Source organism: Scylla paramamosain, chromosome 36 (genome assembly GCF_035594125.1).
Source record: "Scylla paramamosain isolate STU-SP2022 chromosome 36, ASM3559412v1, whole genome shotgun sequence".
In the NCBI taxonomy this organism is placed as follows: Eukaryota; Metazoa; Arthropoda; class Malacostraca; order Decapoda; family Portunidae; genus Scylla; species Scylla paramamosain.
Genome location: NC_087186.1, coordinates 1,721,163 through 1,742,387, shown reverse-complemented (window position 1 = coordinate 1,742,387; position 21,225 = coordinate 1,721,163). Strand labels below are relative to the sequence as shown.

Here is a 21,225-nt window from a genome sequence, read left to right as displayed (position 1 = left end):
CCAAGAAGAACAGGTCCCTTAGAGCAATTTCTGTTCCCCAATCCGTTGATGATTTATTAACAGCCGAGTGTTGGTGAATAAAGCGAGTACAGACTACTTTTCATCCAGAATGGATAGATCATTACCATCGGTTGGTACCTGTTTTGAAAAAGGATGGCATCATCGTAGTGGGAGAGCGTATTCCCAAGTGGTTTAAAGACGATTACAATTAAAATGAGTACATTTTGCTGCCCCCCAACCATCTTTTCACAAGGTTATGTGAGATATGTGCATGAGAGTAACCACCGAATCCAGCCTTGCCAAAATACAAACCAAATTCTGAATTCTTACTGTCCACAAACTTATAAGGTCAGTTAAAGAAAAATTTACTCATTATCGGAGATTGAATAAAGTTACCGAAGAACAAATAATGGGTCAACTCCCTCCACAACACTTGAAACCATCACCTCCTTCATGAATACTGCTTTGGATCACTTTGGACCTTTATGGTCAAGGATACCGTCAAAAGACACACTAAGCGCAAGGATTATGTAATAATTTTTCATTGCCTGTCAACGAGAGCTGTTTACATTGACTTAGTGGAAGGGTATGGGACTAAAGAATTTCTTAAAGCGGTTTTGTTCCATATTATGGGCATCTATCGAAAATGTTTTCAGACCATGGTATTCAATTTGCGTCTGCCAAAAAAGAGCTGAGGACGATAATGGCAGACTGGAACAATCAGAAAGTCTCAGGAAGGCTTACCTTTGGGGCGTAAATTGAAAAAGTAAGTGAGAGAGTAAGCTGACTATGGATACCGCATTGCGTTCAACCGAAAAATTGTTGAATCTTTCTGAAAAAAAAAATTGGACCAGGGACTTCTTTCCAACACTCTTGATTCACCAAAAGTGGCATGTAGAGCACAGGAGTCTAAAGATTGGAGATATTGTGTTTTTTCCAGGATAATGCATTGATAGGACATTGGAAATTAGCAGAAGTGATATCCGTTGACAACAATAAGGACAACTGGGTTAGAGATGTTAAGCTGAGATACAAGTCAGAGGGTGATTGTAAGCGTGTTGGTAAAAAAAGATCTTGTCTTTAATAGATCTGCTCATAGAATATCTGTTCTTCTCCCAGTGGAACACAAAATTCAATAATCAATTCGTCCCCTTGAGAGATGGTGTGATGGTTGGCTAAATTTGCTAGGGGAGTGTATCATTATTACATAATGATTATTGGGACGGCTTGTTACAATTTTTAAGGGATGGTTTGATATGTGTATAATTTATGTTGTTAAGGGATTGATTCATCAGTGTATAATTTACGTTACATGAACTTTATCCCTGTTACACAGTATTATATAGTGTGATTTATAATTGTTGACACCTTATAATAAAATACTAAGCAAGGTTATAGTTGCACATGACTGCTGTCACTTGGGTTTACGCATTTAACAATATCTGGTTGTTCTGTCCATTACTATATGGTTATTGCATTGATTTGGGTACAATATATTTATTCTGAATATAAGATATCTGTTGTAACATTTATTTAGTATTCGGGGCGCAGGTGCGCATCTTGGGAGTCATCTCTGCCCTATTCACTTGTGGGTAGCGGGAGTGTTTGTATGATCCCCGACACCGCGCCTTGTCCTTCCCTGCTCCTGTCTAGTGCTGAGACGTGAACATGGAAAGTTGCTCGTATGTTGATACGATTGGCAACATATGATGGGTGCTGGGTGCCAAGGACAGACTTTGGAGGCAAGGCAGGGGTGATGTTGATGTCTGTTGCAACTTGCCCAAGGGAGTAGGTCGACACTGTAAGTTATTTGTTTCGTTTGGGGTGTTAAATTATACATTTTTTTTTTATTTTTTTTTTATGTAGGAGGGTCACCTGCGAAGTGCAACAAGAATCCTATAAAAAAGAAAAAAAAAAAGGCCCACTGAGATGCCGGTCCCCGAATAGGGTCCAAAGCGGTAGTCAAAAATTGAAGGATAAGTGTTTTGTAACCTCCTCCCTCTTCAAGCATTTCAAGTAATAGTAAGATGGAAATACAAAACCAGGCAAGAAGTTCCAGAGATTACCAGAGAAAGGAATGAATGATTGAGGATACTGGTTAACTCTTGCATTAGAGAGATAGACAGAATAGTGGTAAGAGAAAGAAGAAAGCCTTGTGCAGCTAGCACACAGGAGGAGGGAAGATATACACTCAGAAAAGAAGTTAGCATAAAAATAGTAGTAGAAGATAGCAAGAGGTGCAACACTGCGGCAATGAAAAAGAAGTTGAAGACAGTCAATTAGAGGAGAGGAGTTGATGAGACGAAAAGATTTTTATTCCACCCTGTCTAAAAGAGCGGTATGAGTGGAACCCTCCAAGACATGTCAAGCATACTCCATACCTCCATACATGAATGGATATGGCCCATATACAGAGTTAGCAGCTGGAATGGTGAGAAGAACTGACGGAGACATCTCAGAACGCCTAACTTTATAAGTCTTTTAGCTAGAGATGAGACGTGAAGTTTCCAGTTTATATTATAAGTAAAAGACAGACCGAGGATATCTTTTACAGTTTAGATTATAAGTAAAAGGCAAACCGAGGATGTTCAGTGTAGAAGAGGGGGGCAGTTGAGTCTCATTGAAAAAGAAGCAATAGTTATCTGGAATGTTGTGTCGAGTTAATAGATGGAGTTTTGAGGCAATGAACAATACTAGTGTGGAGTTTCCAGTTTAGATAATAAATAAAGGACAGACCGAGAATTTTCAGTGTAGAAGAGGGAGACAGTTCAGTGTCAATGAAGAAGAAGAGATAGTTGTCTGGAAGGTTGTGTCAAGTTGATAGATGGAAGAATTGAGTTTTTAAGGCATTGAACAATACTAAGTTTTCTCTGCCACAATCAGAAATTTTAAAGAGATCAGAATTCAGGCGTTATGTGATTTCCCTGCATAAACTGTTTACTTCCTGAAAGGTTGGACATCTACGAAATGCCGTGGAAAAGTGCAGGGTGGTATCATCAGTGTAGGAGCGGGTAGTACAGAAAGTTTGGTTAAGGTCATTTATGAATAAAAGGAGAAGAGTGGGTGACAGGACAGAATCCTGAGGACCACCACTGTTAATAGATTTAAGAGAACAGTGACCGTCTACCACAGTAGCAACAGAAAGGAAACGAGATGAAGTTACAGAGTGAAGGACAGAAGCCATAGCTGGTTAGTTTGAAAATCAAAGCTTTGTGCTATGCTTTATCAAACGTTTTTGGTATGTCTAAGCAAAAGTTTCACCAAAATCTCTAAAAGACAATGACCAAGAAGTTGACGGACAGAGTTAAAAAAGTTTGACTAGGCAAGGTACAAGCAAAGAGACCTCCGCCAGTTTTTCTCACTCACCCCAGGTTGCTAAATCTCCACAAGGGCCTAATCCGTCCATGTATGGAGTATGCTTCACATGCCTGGAGGGGTTCCACTCATACCGCTCTTTTAGAGAGGGTGGAATCAAAAGCTTATCGTCTCGTCAACTCCTCTCCTATAACTGACTGTCTTCAACCTCTTTCTCATCGCCGCAATGCTGCATCTCTAGCAATCTTCTAACGCTATTTTCATGCTAACTGCTCTTCTCATCTTACTAACTGCATGCCCCACCTCTTCCTGCGGCCTCGCTGCACAAGACTTTCTTCTTTCTCTCACACCTATTTTGTCCACCTCTCTAATGCAAGAGTTAACCAGTATTCTCAGTCATTCATCACTTTCTCTGGTAAACTCTGCCTGCTTCTGTACTTTCACCTTCCTATGACCTGAATTCCTTCAAGAGGGAGGTTTCAAGACACTTATCCTTCAATTTTTCACTACTGCTTTGGACCCTGGTAAGGGACGGTTATTTTAGTTTTTTTTTTTTTTTTGGTGGGGAGGGATTTTTGCTGCCCTTTGCAACAAAAATGAAAAAAAAAAAATATATATATATATATATATATATATATATATATATATATATATATATATATATATATATATATATATATATATATATATATATGACTGTGTGTGTGTCTGTGTGTGTGTCTGTGTGTGTGTGTGTGTGTGTGTGTGTGTGTGTGTGTGTAAAACAAGAACAGGTGTGTGTGTGTGTAAGAGTTAATGATCAATCATATACCTGAGATATACCTGAGAAACTGTGATCGTGAATGACGTAAATGTGTCGTTTCGATGTTTGGCTCATAAGAAAGAACACAAGCTCCTTTGGTATGCTGCCTTCCTTGTGAGCACCATGCGAACTGTTGTCGAACAAAAAAATGTTATGCAAGCGCGTTTTATTAATTTATTTCAGTAAAAAGTAACATTTTTGCAAGACATTGACTGTTTCTTTATTTCATATAATGCAATAAATAAATGAAAAAAAAAATATGAATAAAGAAAAGAGTAAATCTGAAGAGTACTTGGAACGTTCAATACTAGGGTACCGTCCGGAAGGCATTAGCCCCCTCTGGGTGTGAAGAGGCGGCAACAATGTGGTGGGTCCTTGTCACGCCCGCCTTTGCAAAACAAGAGAAACTGAGCGTTCCAGGACATGCTGATGGAGAATATGCATTAATGTATTTCTATCTCTGTTTATTTATCTATCTATCTATCTATCTATCTATATATATATATATATATATATATATATATATATATATATATATATATATATATATATATATATATATATATATATATATATATATATATATATATATATATATATATATATATATATATATATATATATACATTAATCTTTTTCACACACACACACACACACACACACCAAAAGAATATATATATATATATATATATATATATATATATATATATATATATATATATATATATATATATATATATATATATATATATATATATCAGAAAAGGCTCACTGAGGTACTTATACAAAGAACTTCCTCTTAAAAGAATTTAATTCCTAAGAGAAGAGAATTACAGACCTAACCTACCCGAAATTAGTCAAAACTAGTTTAACGTAGTCAGAACTAATATCCTAAAATACATTTTGTATTATTCATGGAAAAACATTTGCACCTTATTGTGCTGGAAAAATCCACAATGTCAACATAGTTTACCCCTAGTTTTAGCTGGATCTTTTCAAAACCAGGATCAACAAAAGCTTTGTATAACAAATCTCCACAGTAAATATATGTAAGAATAGGCAAATATCTTTATCTTTGTAAAAATAATATATTGTAGACTGACCATAATTTTTTACTTTATGAAGTACAATACGTTAATTATTTTGGCATAGCAATTTGTTGTGAGATTTTGAATTAGCAAACAATTTTCGTTTCATGCAGTGGCACATGTTGGTAGCACAATATTTTGTACAGTGACATCTAAAGAAATCTTGACCTGTTTCAACACTTCACAAAGCAAAACACCTCTTAACAATATTTCTTTTGTCTTCAGGGATATCAGTCAGGTTCAAGAATGACTGCTTACAGATATCAAACTCAGGCAACTATACAGTTTGATGTCCTCTCTTCTTTTAGATCTACATCAACCTTTTTTTTGACACTACACTAAAGTTGATTGAGTATACGCTTAAGATACCGATAATCTTATCAGGTGGATAAGATAAACATAATCTATGACCATTTGCAGTAATAAATTAGTTTCATAAAAAGTGTCATTTCATAAAATGTGTCACACAAATTAACTATTAAAGCACCAAGTTTTCACTGAGCTGTCTGACATTTAAATACTAAAACACCTTGTTCTCTCAGACAGACAGTTTTTGAAACCAGTTTATTCAACCTCTTTTGGTTCAGCTAAACTGCCTAATCATAGTTGATAAGTATGTACTATAAATATAGCTTCTAGTTCTGACTAGTTTACACTAGTTCTGATTAATTTATGGTGTGTGTGTGTGTGTGTGTGTGTGTGTGTGTGTGTGTATAAAACAAGAACAGGTTAAGAGTAGCAGAGTTAGCAAAGTTAATCAATGAAAAGGACGAAAGACTGAATATTCTGGTAAATTCTTGCCTTACCGAGATAGACATAATAGGGATGAGGATTAGTATATACTTGTGGGGATAGACTGCGGCATAGAGTACCCTGCAGTTAACTTTTTTTTTTTATGTAGGAAGAAAACCGGCCAAGGGCAACAAAAATCTAAAAAAAAAAAAAAAAAAACTGAAGGATAAGTGTCTTGAAACCTCCGTCTTGAGGGAGTTCAAGTCATAAGAAGGTGGAAATACAGAAGCAGGAAAGGAGTTCCAGAGTTTACCACAAAAGGGGATGAATGATTCGGAATACTGGTTAACTCTTGCATTACAGAGGTGGACAGAATAGGGGTGAGAAAAAGAAGAAAGACTTGTGCAGCGAGGCTACGGGAGGAGGGGAGGCATGCAGTTAGCAAGATCAGAAGAGCAGTTAGCATGAAAATAGCGGTAGAAGATAGCAAGGGATGCAACATTCCGGCGACGAGAAAGAGACTAAAGATTGTGATTCCACCCTGTCTAAAAGAGTGGTATGAGTGGAACCCCTCCAGACATGTGAAGCATACTTCATACATGGACAAATAAGGCCCTTGTACAGAGGTAGCAGCTTGGTGGGATGAGAAAAACTGGCGGAGACGTCTCAGAACGCTTAACTTCATAGAAGCTGTTTTAGCCAGAGATGAGATGTGAAATCTCCAGTGTAGATTATAAGAGAAGGACAGACCGAGAATGTTCAATGTAGAAGAGGGGCCAGTTGAGTGTCATTGAAGAAGAGAGGATTGCTGGAAGGTTGTGTCGAGCTGATAGACGGAGGAATTGAGTTTTTGAGGCACTGAGCAATACTAAGTTTGCTCTGTCCCACTGATAAATTTCAGAGAGATCAGAAGTCAGGCGTTCTGTGGCTTCCCTGCATGAACTGTTTACTTCCTGGAGTGTTGGACGTCTGTCAAAAAACGTGGAAAAGTGCAAGGTGGTATCATCAGCGTAGGAGTGAATAGGGCAAGAAGTTTGGTGTAAAAGGTCATTGATAAGTAATAGGAAGAGAGTGGGAGATAGGACAGAACCCTGAGGAACACCACTGTTAATAGATTTATGAAAACATTGACCGTCTACCACAGCAGCAATAGAACGGTCAGAAAGGGAACTTGAGATGACGTTACAGAGAGAAGGATAGAAGCCGTAGGAGAGTAGTTTGGAAATCAAAGCTTTGTGCCAGACTCTACCAAAAGCTTTTGATATGTCTAAGGCAACAACAAAAGTTTCACCAAAATCTCTAAAAGAGGATGACCAAGATTCAGTAAGGAAAGCCAGAAGATCACCAGTAGAACGGCCTTGACCGAACCCATAATGGCGATCAGATAGAAGGTTGTGAAGTGATAGATGTTTAAAATTTTTCCTGTTGAGGATAGATTCAAAAACTTTTGATAGAAAGGAAATTAAAGCAATAGGACGGTAGTTTAAGGGATTAGAACGGTCACCCTTTTTAGGAATAAGCTGAATGTAGGCAGACTTCCAACAAGAAGGAAAGTTGAAAGAGTTTGACTAGGCAAGGTGCAAGCAAGGTGGCGCAGTTTCGGAGAACAATAGGAGGGACCCCATCAGGTCCATAACCCTTCCGAGGCCAGCGAGGGCATGGAAAACATCATTGTGAAGAATTTCAATAGTAGTCAGAGGGTTGAGGAGAGAGAGGAACAAACCCTGATTCGTACAAGGTAGAGTTTTAAGCAAAGGTCTGAGCGAAGAATTCAGCTTTAGAGATAGATGTGATAGCAGTGGTGCCATTTGGTTGAAATAAAAGAGGGAAAGAAGAAGAAGCAAAGTTATTGGAGATATTTTTGACTAGATCCCAGAAGTCACGAGGGGAGTTAGATCTTGAAAGATTTTGACACTTTCTATTAAGGAGTTTTTGGCTAGTTGGAGAACAGACTTGGCATGGTTCCGAGCAGAAAGTGCATGAAATTCTGGTGATGGAAGGCTCAAGTAAAATAGTAACCATGAATATAAAAACAGTTAAAGATAGCTAGATCATGAAATGCATCATTGCAATTACAATTCCTTAACACACACACACACACACACACACAAGCACATTCCTTTATAATTATGTACTCGTACTCGTACTTACCAAACAACGCCAAGAACATTATATGAAGTAGGTAATCTTTCTCCGTGATGTTCATTTCAGTGTCAGACTCTGCAAATATATGATATAATTTTAGTGATAACAATATGTATAGTGAGTGCAACACTTTAAGATCTCACCGAAACGATAAATTTTATACTAATGTTGGAATATTTTGGGCAAGATGGAGAGCGGAGATTAAATGATTCACGAATGTCATGGGATAAGCTATTTTCGACCAGGTTCATTATTACTTGTATAATTTTCCATCAGTAAACAGGAGCCAAACTAATAGAGAATACTCTCAAAATCACCTCACATTTGTCTTCTTCCACCTCCATTTTTTTTTTTTTTTTATGTTGTTGGGGGGGTGGGTAAGGGGTAAGGGATGGTGAGGAAACATTGCGTGATATATTTTTATTCGTTCAAGTAAGAAAGTTACTGTTATTTCTAAATATTTTACGTATTTTCAATGCACGTGTAAAAATGTAAATGTTCGTCGTAAACACTGACACCATTAATGAGAAATGTGAAATTTAGAAAGTTGTAGTGCAACTAAAATGAGAGAAAAAAAAAATCACTCTTCTTTATTTTGCGAGAATATTATTTCTTCTAGGAAAGGTTTGTATCCACCGCAGGCGATCCATTAAATCTGTTTACATGAAAGGCAATATATATATGTATTATGTACGAGTATACGCGTATTTGGGCTGTATGTAAGCGGAAAAAGAAAGGTCTCGATCTGATGATTGCAGGTGGATTCATGAAGTCTTGGAATTATTATTTATTTATTTATTTTTTTTTTTTTTATCAAATTAACAAACTGGTTGATTATTTTAATCATGTGTTCCGTTTAGTAGAGTAATGGCCAATTGAAAAGAAAATATGTTGTGAGAAGGATGAATTATTGGATGACTTTGTGTCAGGAAGACCGCTCTATGGAAGAAAAAATCATAAAAGAAGCCCGCTAATAATGCCATTCTCAAAACGACACAGGAAGCAAGAGGAAAGAGTTTTTGTGATGTTTTGACACTCACTTTTCTTTAAATCGTAGGCAGGAGGGAAAATAGAAACAGGAAGAGAGTTCTAGAGTCTACGAGTAAAAATAAGAAAAGATGAAGATAATAGTCTAACTCTCGCGTTAGGAGGATGGGCAAAATAAGGATGAAAATGTGCAGCGAGGCTACGATCGTGAAGTATGCATACACTTGGATAGTTCACAAGAAAAATAAATATGGAAGATAATAAGAGATGTGAATTGTGGCAGTGAATGAAAGAAAAAAAATCAATGAGATAAAAAAAAATTTTGACTTCAACCTGCTCAGGAGGGTTATATGAGTTAACCCTTACCATAGGAGCAGTGCTCCATGCGTGGAGACTCTTGTATATTGTAAAGAACTAAGAACATCCTTTACGGAATCCTTACTGACGGCCAGAAAGAAGGATGAGAGCAGATAAACGCTTTAGAACAGTATTTCCCATCTTAAGTGGAACTTTCCCCTGAAGAAAAAAAAATGGGTTTCCAGGGGGGGAAAATCCAGTGAGGGAAATAAAAATTATTAATTATCTTGCATAATATGACAGTTGACTTTTCTTCAAGTACCATATACAGATAAGAATCAAAATTTATGTTGCGATTACCTTAATCATTCTATGAAGGAGAAAATCTAAACAGGGGAACTGGTTGAAGAGGAAAGAGACAGAAAAAATGTTGGGAACCACTGCTTTAGAATCTTCCTATTAAGAATTTACTCAAACGTTTTGAAAAGACAGAAAATCAAAGCCATAGGTTGGTAATTTAAGGAGCTGAAGCAGCCTCCTTTCTTAATAAAAAGCCAAATGTAGACAAAGTTTCAGCAAGAAGGAAAGATGAATAGAAATAGATTGAGACAGAAAAGTATCACCAAGCAAGAATCGTGCAGTAAAGCATGTACGAGCACAGTTGTCGAGAACGATCGGAGGAACTCCATAGGGGATCTAAGCCTTCCAAAACAGAGGCCGTGGATAGTATCATTACAAAGCATTTCTATAACAGACGTTGAGTCTACACTTGTTCTTACTTCACCTTATCTTCTGATTATACAGATGCTAGAGGGGGAGGCGAAGGACAACCAATCACAGAATGGAGTTCTCAGCAAAGGTCGGAGAGGAAGAGCTCAGCTCTAGAGATAAAGAGAATAGTACTAAAAACCATCTGGATCAAATAGACGTGAGAAAGACTTAAATAATAATGAAACAACAAAATTCTTTTGTTTCAAGAAACCATTTCAACCTTTATTAAAGAAAAGAATTTATCATTCGTGCCATGTTTTTCTTTTAACAGCCAACAGTGAAGAGGCCGGCTTATCCTAAGAGGTATTAAATTAGACATGTGCAATTAGACAATGAAGTCTATAGGCCAAACATGGTTCACTACCAATATTTTCTGAAGTAACAACTTGGAATTTTGACCAGATATATCCACGTCGGCAACCCCAAGGATAGCTGTCCAGTCTGCTCTTTTGAAATTAAACTTGGGAAGGCGGGAGGTGGCGTGCATAGGAGATGCAGATGGGCAGGTGGTCGCTTCCATGGGGGTAGTGGATAACTTCCCAGGAGAAGTCAGGGAGTATATTTGGCGAGATCAAGGACAGATCGATAGCAGACACGTTAATATTCCGATCATCTACACGAGTCGCACTTTCATCGTTCAGAAGACAGAGGTTTGTTTGTAATAGTACGTTAACTATCTGCTCTCCACGTATATTGACCTCTCACTTCCCCATTGTTGATGATGGGCGTTGAAGTCGTCCAGAACTAGCCTGTTTCCTGCAAGCTGGCTAATCAGTGATGTAATGTTATCAACAATGTGGCCACTGGGAGGTAAGTAAAGGGAACAAATAGATAGATCGCTGAATCTCATCCTGTACGCGACAGCTTCTAGAGATGTATTCAACGTCACTTCTGTCTCTCAGTGTTTTGTGTGTGTATATGGCAACACCGTGTCCCTCATATTTTCTATATGGATGGTAATGTTTTTATCACTGCAAGATCAGGCTAATCCTGCAGTCTTGTCTCATGTAGACAATTAACGGACAGACTGTGTATGTTCACTAAAAATAACAAATATGTATCTTCATTCCGAATACTTCTACAGTTCCACTGTAATACCTTAAACATTTTATATATATATATATATATATATATATATATATATATATATATATATATATATATATATATATATATATATATTTCGGCACACCTGCCGAAACGATAATTACTCCCAGTGAGGTCTAAAGCACTGTTCAGGGGGTGCTGTGAATTTATCATTAAACCCAGCTGTGACCTCACTGAACGTTTCCCTTTGTGTCTCACAACACAAGGGGGCAGTCACAGCCTGCCCTCTAAAGACAACTCTCTTCCTCCACACAAACCTACAAGCACCTAATAACACACACACCCTTCACTCAAAAATTTAAAAATCATCATGGCGACTCCTACACCAGCCTCGGACTCCCCATCTGGGGAGGGGACCATAAATGTCCCCAGGTCGGACTGCCTTTCTGTCGACGACCCTAAGTGTCTTGACACCCCCCTCAACTTTTTCTTCATTAACTTCTGCAACATTCGCGGTCTAAGATCTAATTTTCAATCTGTAGAACACCACCTCTACTCTTCTAAACCTCATCTTCTTTTCCTCACTGAAACTCAGGTGTCTGAGGCAACTGATAGTAGCCCCTTTTTTGTTTTCTCCTACTTTCTCTATCCTCATTTTCAATCCAAAGCTGGATGCTGCGTTTATGTGCGCAATGACTTAACCTGCTCTCGTGCCCACGCTCTTGAATCTTCCGAGTTTTCCACCATCTGGCTACGACTACAGAGTCACTCTCATACTAAATTTATCTGTGCTGTATACCTCTCTCCTAACTCCTCTGACTATAAGAAATTCTTTGACTACATAACTTCCAAGGTGGAGCACATTCTGACCCTCTTCCCTTTTGCAGAGATCTATATTCTTGGAGATTTCAATGTTCACCACCAGCTTTGGCTTTCCTCTCCCTTCACTGACCATCCTGGTCAACTAGCCTACAACTTTACTATCCTCCATGACCTAGAGCAATTGGTGCAACACCCTACTCGCATTCCTGACCGTCTTGGAGATACGCCCAACATTCTTGACCTTTTCCTGACCTCTAATCCTTCTGCTTATGCTGTCACCCTTTCTTCTCCGTTGGGCTCCTCCGACCACAATCTCATATCTTTATCTTGTCCTATCACTCCAATCCCTCCTCAGGATCCCCCTGAGCGAAGGTGCCTCTGGCGTTTTGCCTCTGCCAGTTGGGGGGACCTGAGGAGGTATTTTGCTGATTTTCCTTGGAATGACTACTGCTTCCGTGTCAGAGACCCGTCTTTGTGTGCTGATCGCATAACAGAGGTGATAGTGTCTGGCATGGAGGCGTACATTCCTCACTCTTTTTCTCGTCCTAAACCTTCTAAACCTTGGTTTAACACAGCTTGTTCTCGTGATATACATGATAGAGAGGTGGCCCACAAAAGGTACTTAAGCCTTCTATCACCAGAATCTCATGCACTTTATATTTCTGCCCGGAACCATGCCAAGTCTGTTCTCCAACTAGCCAAAAACTCCTTCATTAACAGAAAATGTCAAAACCGTTCAAAATTTAACTCCCCTCGTGATTTCTGGCATCTAGCCAAAAATATCTCCAATAACTTTGCTTCTTCTTCTTTCCCTCCTCTACTTCAACCAGATGGCACCACTGCTATCACATCTATTTCTAAAGCTGAACTGTTTGCTCAAGCCTTTGCTAAAAACTCTACCTTGGACGATTCTGGGCTTGTTCCTCCCTCTCCTCCATCCTCTGACTACTTCATGCCACGTATTAAATTTCTTCGCAATGATGTTTTCCATGCCCTCGCTGGCCTAAACCCTCGCAAGGCTTATGGACCTGATGGGGTCCCTCCTATTGTTCTCCGAAACTGTGCCTCCGTGCTTGCACCTTGCCTAGTCAAACTCTTTCAGCTCTGTTTGTCAACATGTACCTTTCCTTCTTGCTGGAAGTTTGCCCACATTCAACCTGTTCCTAAAAAGGGTGACCATTCTAATCCCTCAAACTACCGTCCTATTGCTTTAATTTCCTGCCTATCTAAAGTTCTTGAGTCTATCCTCAACAGGAAGATTCTTAAACATCTATCACTTCACAACCTTCTATCTGATCGCCAGTCTGGGTTCCGTCAAGGCCGCTCTACTGGTGATCTTCTGGCTTTCCTTACTGAGTCTTGGTCATCCTCTTTTAGAGATTTTGGTGAAACTTTTGCTGTTGCCTTGGACATATCAAAAGCTTTTGATAGAGTCTGGCACAAAGCTTTGATTTCCAAACTACCCTCCTACAGTTTCTATCCTTCTCTCTGTAACTTCATCTCAAGTTTCCTTTCTGACCGTTCTATTGCTGCTGTGGTAGACGGTCACTGTTCTTCTCCTAAACCTATTAACAGTGGTGTTCTTCAAGGTTCTGTCCTGTCACCAACTCTCTTCTTATTATTCATTAATGATCTTCTAAACCAAACTTCTTGTCCTATCCACTCCTACGCTGATGATACCACCCTGCACTTTTCCACGTCTTTTCATAGACGTCCAACCCTTCAGGAGGTAAACATAGCACGCAGGGAAGCCACAGAACGCCTGACTTCTGATCTTTCTAAAATTTCTGATTGGGGCAGAGCAAACTTGGTATTGTTCAATGCCTCAAAAACTCAATTCCTCCATCTATCAACTCGACACAACCTTCCAGACAACTATCCCCTCTTCTTTAATGACACTCAACTGTCCCCCTCTTCTACACTGAACATCCTCGGTCTGTCCTTTACTTATAATCTGAACTGGAAACTTCACATCTCATCTCTAGCTAAAACAGCTTCTATGAAGTTAGGTGTTCTGGGACGTCTCCGCCAGTTTTTCTCATCCCCCCCCAGCTACTAACTCTGTACAAGGGCCTTATCCGTCCATGTATGGGGTATGCTTCACATGTCTGGGGGGTTTCCACTCATACTGCTCTTCTAGACAGGGTGGAATCAAAAGCTTTTCGTCTCATCAACTCCTCTCCTCTAACTGACTGTCTTCAGCCTCTTTCTCACCGCCGCAATGTTGCATATCTAGCTGTCTTCTACCGCTATTTTCATGCTAACTGCTCTTCTGATCTTGCTAACTGCATGCCTCCCCTCCTTCCGCGGCCTCGCTGCACAAGACTTTCTTCTTTCTCTCACCCCTATTCTGTCCACCTCTCTAACGCAAGAGTTAACCAGTATTCTCAATCATTCATCCCTTTCTCTGGTAAACTCTGGAACTCCCTGCCTGCTTCTGTATTTCCACCTTCCTATGACTTGAATTCCTTCAAGAGGGAGGTTTCAAGACACTTATCCACCAATTTTTGACCACTGCCTTGACCCTTTTACGGGACTGGCGTTTCAGTGGGCATTTTTTTATTGATTTTTGTTGCCCTTGGCCGGTATCCTTCTTACAAAAAAAAAAAAAAAAAAAAAAAAAAAAATATATATATATATATATATATATATATATATATATATATATATATATATATATATATATATATATATATATATATATATGTGTGTGTGTGTGTGTGTGTGGTGTGTGTGTGTGTGTGTGTGTGTGTGTGTGTGTGTGTGTGTTACAGTAAGATTGTGAAACTAGGGATTTCGTGAAATCCCTAAAACTTTCAGGGAATTCGTGAAATTACTGTTTTCACCTAGTGACTTCATGAAATTATTAGAATATCTAGGGATAAAGTGTATTTTCTTAAAGGATACTCCAGTTATTTCATGAAATCCCTGATGATAGTAAATACATAGAACAACAGAAGATTTATTTTGAAATTTTATTCATCAATTTCTTATAAAATCAAGTACAATGTATTAGTATAACAGGAATTTTGTAAACATACATACATACAAACATACATAAATTTGCATAGCTAGCACATTAAAGCTAATGCTTATTTTTACAAATCAGACTGCTGTGACACCTGCTATTACAAAGTTTCTTTGCTTTAAAACACTTGCATCTGTTTGTCTGACACTGTTTGCTACAGTCACAGTGGGAGAACCCTTGCCCACCAGAAGCTGTAGACCTGAGGGCTTCACGGAGTGTAATGGTACAGTTTGTGTTGACATCAGTTTCATTTAAAAGTCTCTGAGGACAGATGTCAAACTGATTCCAGGAATACTTTGTGCTCAATATCCCAGCTTCCACTGCAATTCTGTACAAGTCATTTTCATCTCTCTCAACAATAACTCCAACAATGTTTCTTGGGTCACATCTCCCTCTGTCAACCATAGGAATTGGAACAGCAACATTGTCTGCAACTTCACCTGCCTTTAGATCAATATTATTCACCACCACCTGCTCAAGAACTATCAGCCATGGCTGTACATTTTGTTTACTCATGACGATGCTTTGAAGTGATGAGGGTTTACAGTGAAACCAGTAAATGCATGAAATCCCAAAATATTTTAGTAATTTCATGAAGTCCCTAAGTGAAATATTAATTTCTCGAGCTCTAGGGATTTTACGAAATCACTAGTTTCACAATCTTACTGTAATATATATATATATATATATATATATATATATATATATATATATATATATATATATATATATATATATATATATATATATATATATATATATATATATATATATATATATATATATATATATATATATATATATATATATATATATATATATATATATATATATATATATATATATATATATATATATATATATATATATATATATATATATATATAATTTGGAGGAGGCACCTGCCGAGACGATAATTACTCCCAGTGAGGTCTAAAGCACTGTTCAGGGTGTGCTGTGAACTTATCATTAAAACCAGCTATGACTTCACTGAACGTTTCCCTTTGTGTCTCACAACACAAAGGGGCAGTCACAGCCTCCCCTTTAAAGACAATTCTCTTTCTCCACACAAAACCACAAGCCCCTAATAACACAGACACCCTTCACTCAAAAATTTCAAAATTATCATGGCGATTCCTTCACCAGCCTCGGAGTTCCCATCTGGGGAGGGGACCATAAATGTTCCCAGGTCAGACTGCCTTTCTGCCGACGACCCTAAGTGTCTTGACACCCCCCCTCAACTTTTTCTTCATTAACTTATGCAATTTTCGCGGTCTAAGATCTAATTTTCAATCTGTAGAACACCACCTTTCCTCTTCTAAACCTCATCTTCTTTTCGTCACTGAAACTCAGATGTCTGAGGCAACTGACAGTAGCCTCTTTTCTGTTCCCTCCTACTTTCTCTATCCTCATTTTCGATCCAAAGCTGGATGTTGCGTTTATGTGCGCAATGACTTAACCTACTCTCGTGCCCACGCTCTTGAATCTTCCGAGTTTTCCACCATCTGGCAACGACTACAGAGTCACTTTCAAACTAAATTTATCTGTGCTGTATACCTCTCACCTAACTCCTCTGACTATATGAAAATCTTTGACTACTTAACTTCCAAAGTGGAGCCCATTATGACCCTCTTCCCTTTTGCTGAGTTCTCTATTCTTGAAGACTTCAATGTTCACCACCAGCTTTGGCTTTCCTCTCCCTTCACTGACCATCGTGGTGAACTAGCCTTCAACTTTGCTATCCTCCACGATCTAGAGCAATTGGTGCAACACCCTACTCGTATCCCTGACCATCTTCCAGATACGTCCAACATTCTTGACCTTTTCCTGACCTCTAATCCTTCTGCTTATGCTGTCACCCTTTCTTCTCCATTGGGCTTCTCCGATCACAATCTCATATCTATATCTTGTCCTATCGCTCCAATTCCTCCTCAGGATCCCCCTAAGCGAAGGTGCCTCTGACGTTTTGCCTCTGCTAGTTGGGGAGACCTGAAGAGGTATTTTGCAGATTTTCCTTGGAATGACTACTACTTCCGTGTCAGAGACCCGTCTTTGTGTGCTGAACGCATAACACAGGTGATAGTGTCTGATATGGAGGCGTACATTCCTCACTCTTTTTCTCGACCTAAACCTTCCAAACCTTGGTTTAACACAGCTTGTTCTCGTGCTATACATGATAGAAAGGTGGCCCACAAAAGGTATCCTTCCATCACCAGAATCTCATGCGCTTTATATTTCTGCCTGGAACCATGATAAGTCTGTTCTTCAACTAGCCAAAAACTCCTTCATTAACAGAAAGTGTCAAAACCTTTCAAGATCTAACTCCCCTCGTGACTTCTGGCATCTAGCCAAAAATATCTCCAATAACTTTGCTTCTACTTCTTTCCCTCCTTTATTTCAACCAGATGGTACCACTGCTATCACATCTATTTCTAAAGCTGAACTATTCGCTTAAACCTTTGCTAAAAACTCTACCTTGGACGATTCTGGGCTTGTTCCTCCCTCTCCTCCACCCTCTGACTACTTCATGCTATCTATTAAAATTCTTCGCAATGATGTTTTCCATGCCCTTACTGGCGTAAATCCTCGGAAGGCTTATGGACCTGATGGGGTCCTTCCTATTGTTCTCCAAAACTGTGCCTCCGTCCTTGCACCTTGCCTAGTCAAACTCTTTCATCTCTGTCTGTCAACATATACCTTTCCTTCTTCCTGGAAGTTTGCTTACATTCAGCCTGTTCCTTAAAAGGGTGACCGTTCTAATCCCTCAAACTACCGTCCTATTGCTTTAATTTCCTGCCTATCTAAAGTTTTTGAAACTATCCTCAATAGGAAGATTCTTAAACGTCTATCACTTCACAACCTTCTATCTGATCGCCAGTATGGGTTCCGTTAAGGCCACTCTACTGGTGATCTTCTGGCTTTCCTTGCTGAGTCTTCGTCATCCTCTTTTAGAGATTTTGGTGAAACTTTGCTGTTTCCTTGGACATATCAAAAGCTTTTGATAGAGTCTGGCACAAAGCTTTGATTTCCAAACTACCCTCCTACAGCTTCTATCCTCCTCTCTGTAACTACATCACAAGTTTCCTTTCCGACCGTTCTATTGCTGTTGTGGTAGACGGTTGCTGTTCTTCTCCTAAATCTATTAACAGTGGTGTTCCTCAGGGTTCTGTCCTGTCACCCACTCTCTTCTTTTTATTCATTAATGACCTTCTAAACGAAACTTCTTGTCCTATCCACTCCTCCGCTGATCTTACCACCCTGCACTTTTCCACGTCTTTTCATAGACGTCCAACCCTTCAAGAGGTAAACATATCACGCAGGGAAGCCACAGAACGCCTGACTTCTGATCTTTCTAAAATTTCTGATTGGGGCAGAGCAAACTTGGTATTATTCAATGCCTCAAAAACTCAATTTCTCCATCTATCAACTCGACACAATCTTCCATACAACTATCCCCTCTTCTTCAATGACACTCAACTGTCCCCCTCTTCTACACTGAACATCCTCGGTCTGTCCTTTACTTATAATCTGAACTGGAAACTTCACATCTCATCTCTAGCTAAAACAGCTTCTATGAAGTTAGGTGTTCTGAGACGTCTCCGCCAGTTTTTCTCACCCCCCCAGCTGCTAACTGTGTACAAGGACCTTTTTCCGTCCATGTATGGAGTATGCTTCGCATGTCTGGGGGGGGTTCCACTCATACTGGTCTTCTAGACAGGGTGGAATCAAAAGTTTTTCGTTTCATCAACTCCTCTCCTCTAACTGACTGTCTTCAGCCTCTCTCTCACCACCGCAACGTTGCATATCTAGCTGTCTTCTACCGCTATTTTCATGCTAACTGCTCTTCTGATCTTGCTAACTGCATGCCTCCCCTCCTTCCGCAGCCTCGTTGCACAAGACTTTCTTCTTTCTCTCACCCCTATTCTGTCCACCTCTCTAACAAGAGTTAACCAGTACTCTCAATCATTCATCCCTTTCTTTTTGGTAAACTCTGGAATTCCCTGCCTGCTTCTGTATTTCCACCTTCCTATGACTTGAATTCCTTCAAGAGGGAGGTTTCAAGACACTTATCCACCAATTTTTGACCACTGCTTTAACCCTTTTATGGGACTGGCATTTCAGTGGGGATTTTTTTAGATTTTTGTTGCCCTTGGCCAGTGTCCTTCTTACATAAAAAAAAAAAAAAATCTCTAGCTAAAACAGCTTCTATGAAGTTAGGTGTTCTGAGACGTCTCCGCCAGTTTTTTTTTCACCCCCCAGCTGCTAACTCTGTACAAGGGCCTTTTCCGTCCATGTATGGAGCATGCTTCACATGTCTAGGGGGGGTTCCACTTATACTCCTCTTCTAGACAAGGTGGAATCAAAAGCTTTCCGTCTCATCAACTCCTCTCCTCTAACTGACTGTCTTCAACCTCTCTCTCATCGCCGCAATGTTGCATCTCTAGCTGTCTTCTACCGCTATTTTCATGCTAACTGCTCTTCTGATCTTGCTAACTGCATGCTTCCTCTCCTCCAGCGGCCTCACTCCACAAGACTTCTTCTTTCTCTCACCCCTATTCTGTCCACCTCTCTAACGCAAGAGTTAACCAGTATTCTCAATCATTCATCCCTTTCTCTGGTAAACTCTGGAACTCCCTGCCTGCTTCTTTATTTCCACCTACCTTTGACTTGAATTCTTTCAAGAGAGAGGTTTCAAGACACTTATCCATCAGCTTTTGACTACTGCTTTGACCTTTTTATGGGACTGGCATTTCAGTGGGCATTTTTTTATTGAATTTTTGTTGCCCTTGGCCAGTGTCCCTCCTACATAAAAAAAATAAAATAAATAAATAAATAAATAAATAAATAAAAAATATATATATACATATATATATATATATATATATATATATATATATATATATATATATATATATATATATATATATATATATATATATATATAATAAACCCACCTCCAAAGATGTTACCCATTCTGGTCACAGCAGGACACTGTCCATAGGCAGGATGGGGGAGAGGACATGAGCTTGGAGAGGTATGTAGAAAAGGTCATAAAACTGTTATGGGCTGGATGGAGCTCATAAACTTTTAAGAGTATGAGTAATGCAGAAAAGTTCGCATCGGATTATGAGTACACCTAGCTGGTCAATATGTTACAAGTTATTGACAGAATTCCTAAGAAGTTTATAAGCTACTTTCAAGTGATAATGATGGAGCAACAATTCGCGGTACCACACCACCGAGTCATTTCGGTTAGATTTGGTTAGATTTTACTTGAAAAGTTTAATTCAAAGTTTTGTAAGAATTTAATGGCCGTTACAAAGGAATGAAGGTAATTCATTTGAATTTTATGTCTGGCGAACTGTTCATCCAGGGTTTCCAAGTGCTAAGTAGCCTATTGAAGCCACACTGGGAGCAGCGCAGCCCAAGGCCTCACCCAACTAAACCTAACCAAACATTTATTAACGAAACTATCTTATGTCTAAAGAATAGAGTTAGATTAGGTGTGGACATGTTTGACTTATTCTAGATTGGTTTGATTTAGTTAGTGAAATAGGTCAGAGCGAAAAAGAGCAGGGATTCGCTGGGCTGAGCGATTGGGCAGGACCGCATATTTAAACTTGTACCCTGAAAATATGGTGCTGCTATCAGAATAATGTTTAAGTAAATACTATTAAGCAGTTGCATAACTGCAGGGCTGGCTCCATGCTAGCAAGGTTTATTGGTACTGCTTGTCGTTACTCAGTAATCTTCTCCTTGTGACCTGTCATGTTCTGAGTTGAGGTGGCAGGATCTGCCGCCAGAGTAAATCCACACATTCTTTTCGAGATATAATGCATTGATAGATTCTCATTTCTGCAATTATCACATTAACAATATTTCTACATTTCACTTTAAAGTGATAACAACATACCATAATATCCTTATTATCGTGATAGGAATGTTTTTAACAAAACATTAGCGGTATTAGTAGCGGAAGATACTCCACATAGCGCCTTCTTATGAGTAGCTCATAAATCACTCAGCTCACAGCTGAAAGTCGTCTCATGAGTTACTTTGCATAATTCATAAGTCTAGCTCCTAGTTATGAGGAGAATTTGAAAGTTTTGAGTAACTTGAAGAAGAGCTTTTATGAAGTTTTCTGCATACCGCCCCCGCTCTCATCAGTACTCTGTACAGAAACAATGGAT

At 39.0% G+C, this 21,225-nt stretch overlaps 1 protein-coding gene across 1 annotated transcript in view; it reads right to left on the bottom strand.

Moving 5' to 3' along the window:
* Positions 1 to 21,225, bottom strand: part of LOC135090776 (glutamate receptor ionotropic, delta-2-like) — a 170,689-nt gene that overhangs the window by 120,848 nt on the left and 28,616 nt on the right. Inside the window, exons 2-4 of the mRNA XM_063987847.1 lie at positions 8,089 to 8,157; positions 4,426 to 4,543; positions 4,138 to 4,247 (exon numbers count right to left, since the gene is read on the bottom strand). Coding sequence (XP_063843917.1) covers positions 4,138 to 4,247; positions 4,426 to 4,543; positions 8,089 to 8,143 — 283 coding nt within the window. The 5' untranslated portion in view covers positions 8,144 to 8,157. The remainder of the gene's footprint in view (positions 1 to 4,137; positions 4,248 to 4,425; positions 4,544 to 8,088; positions 8,158 to 21,225) is intronic.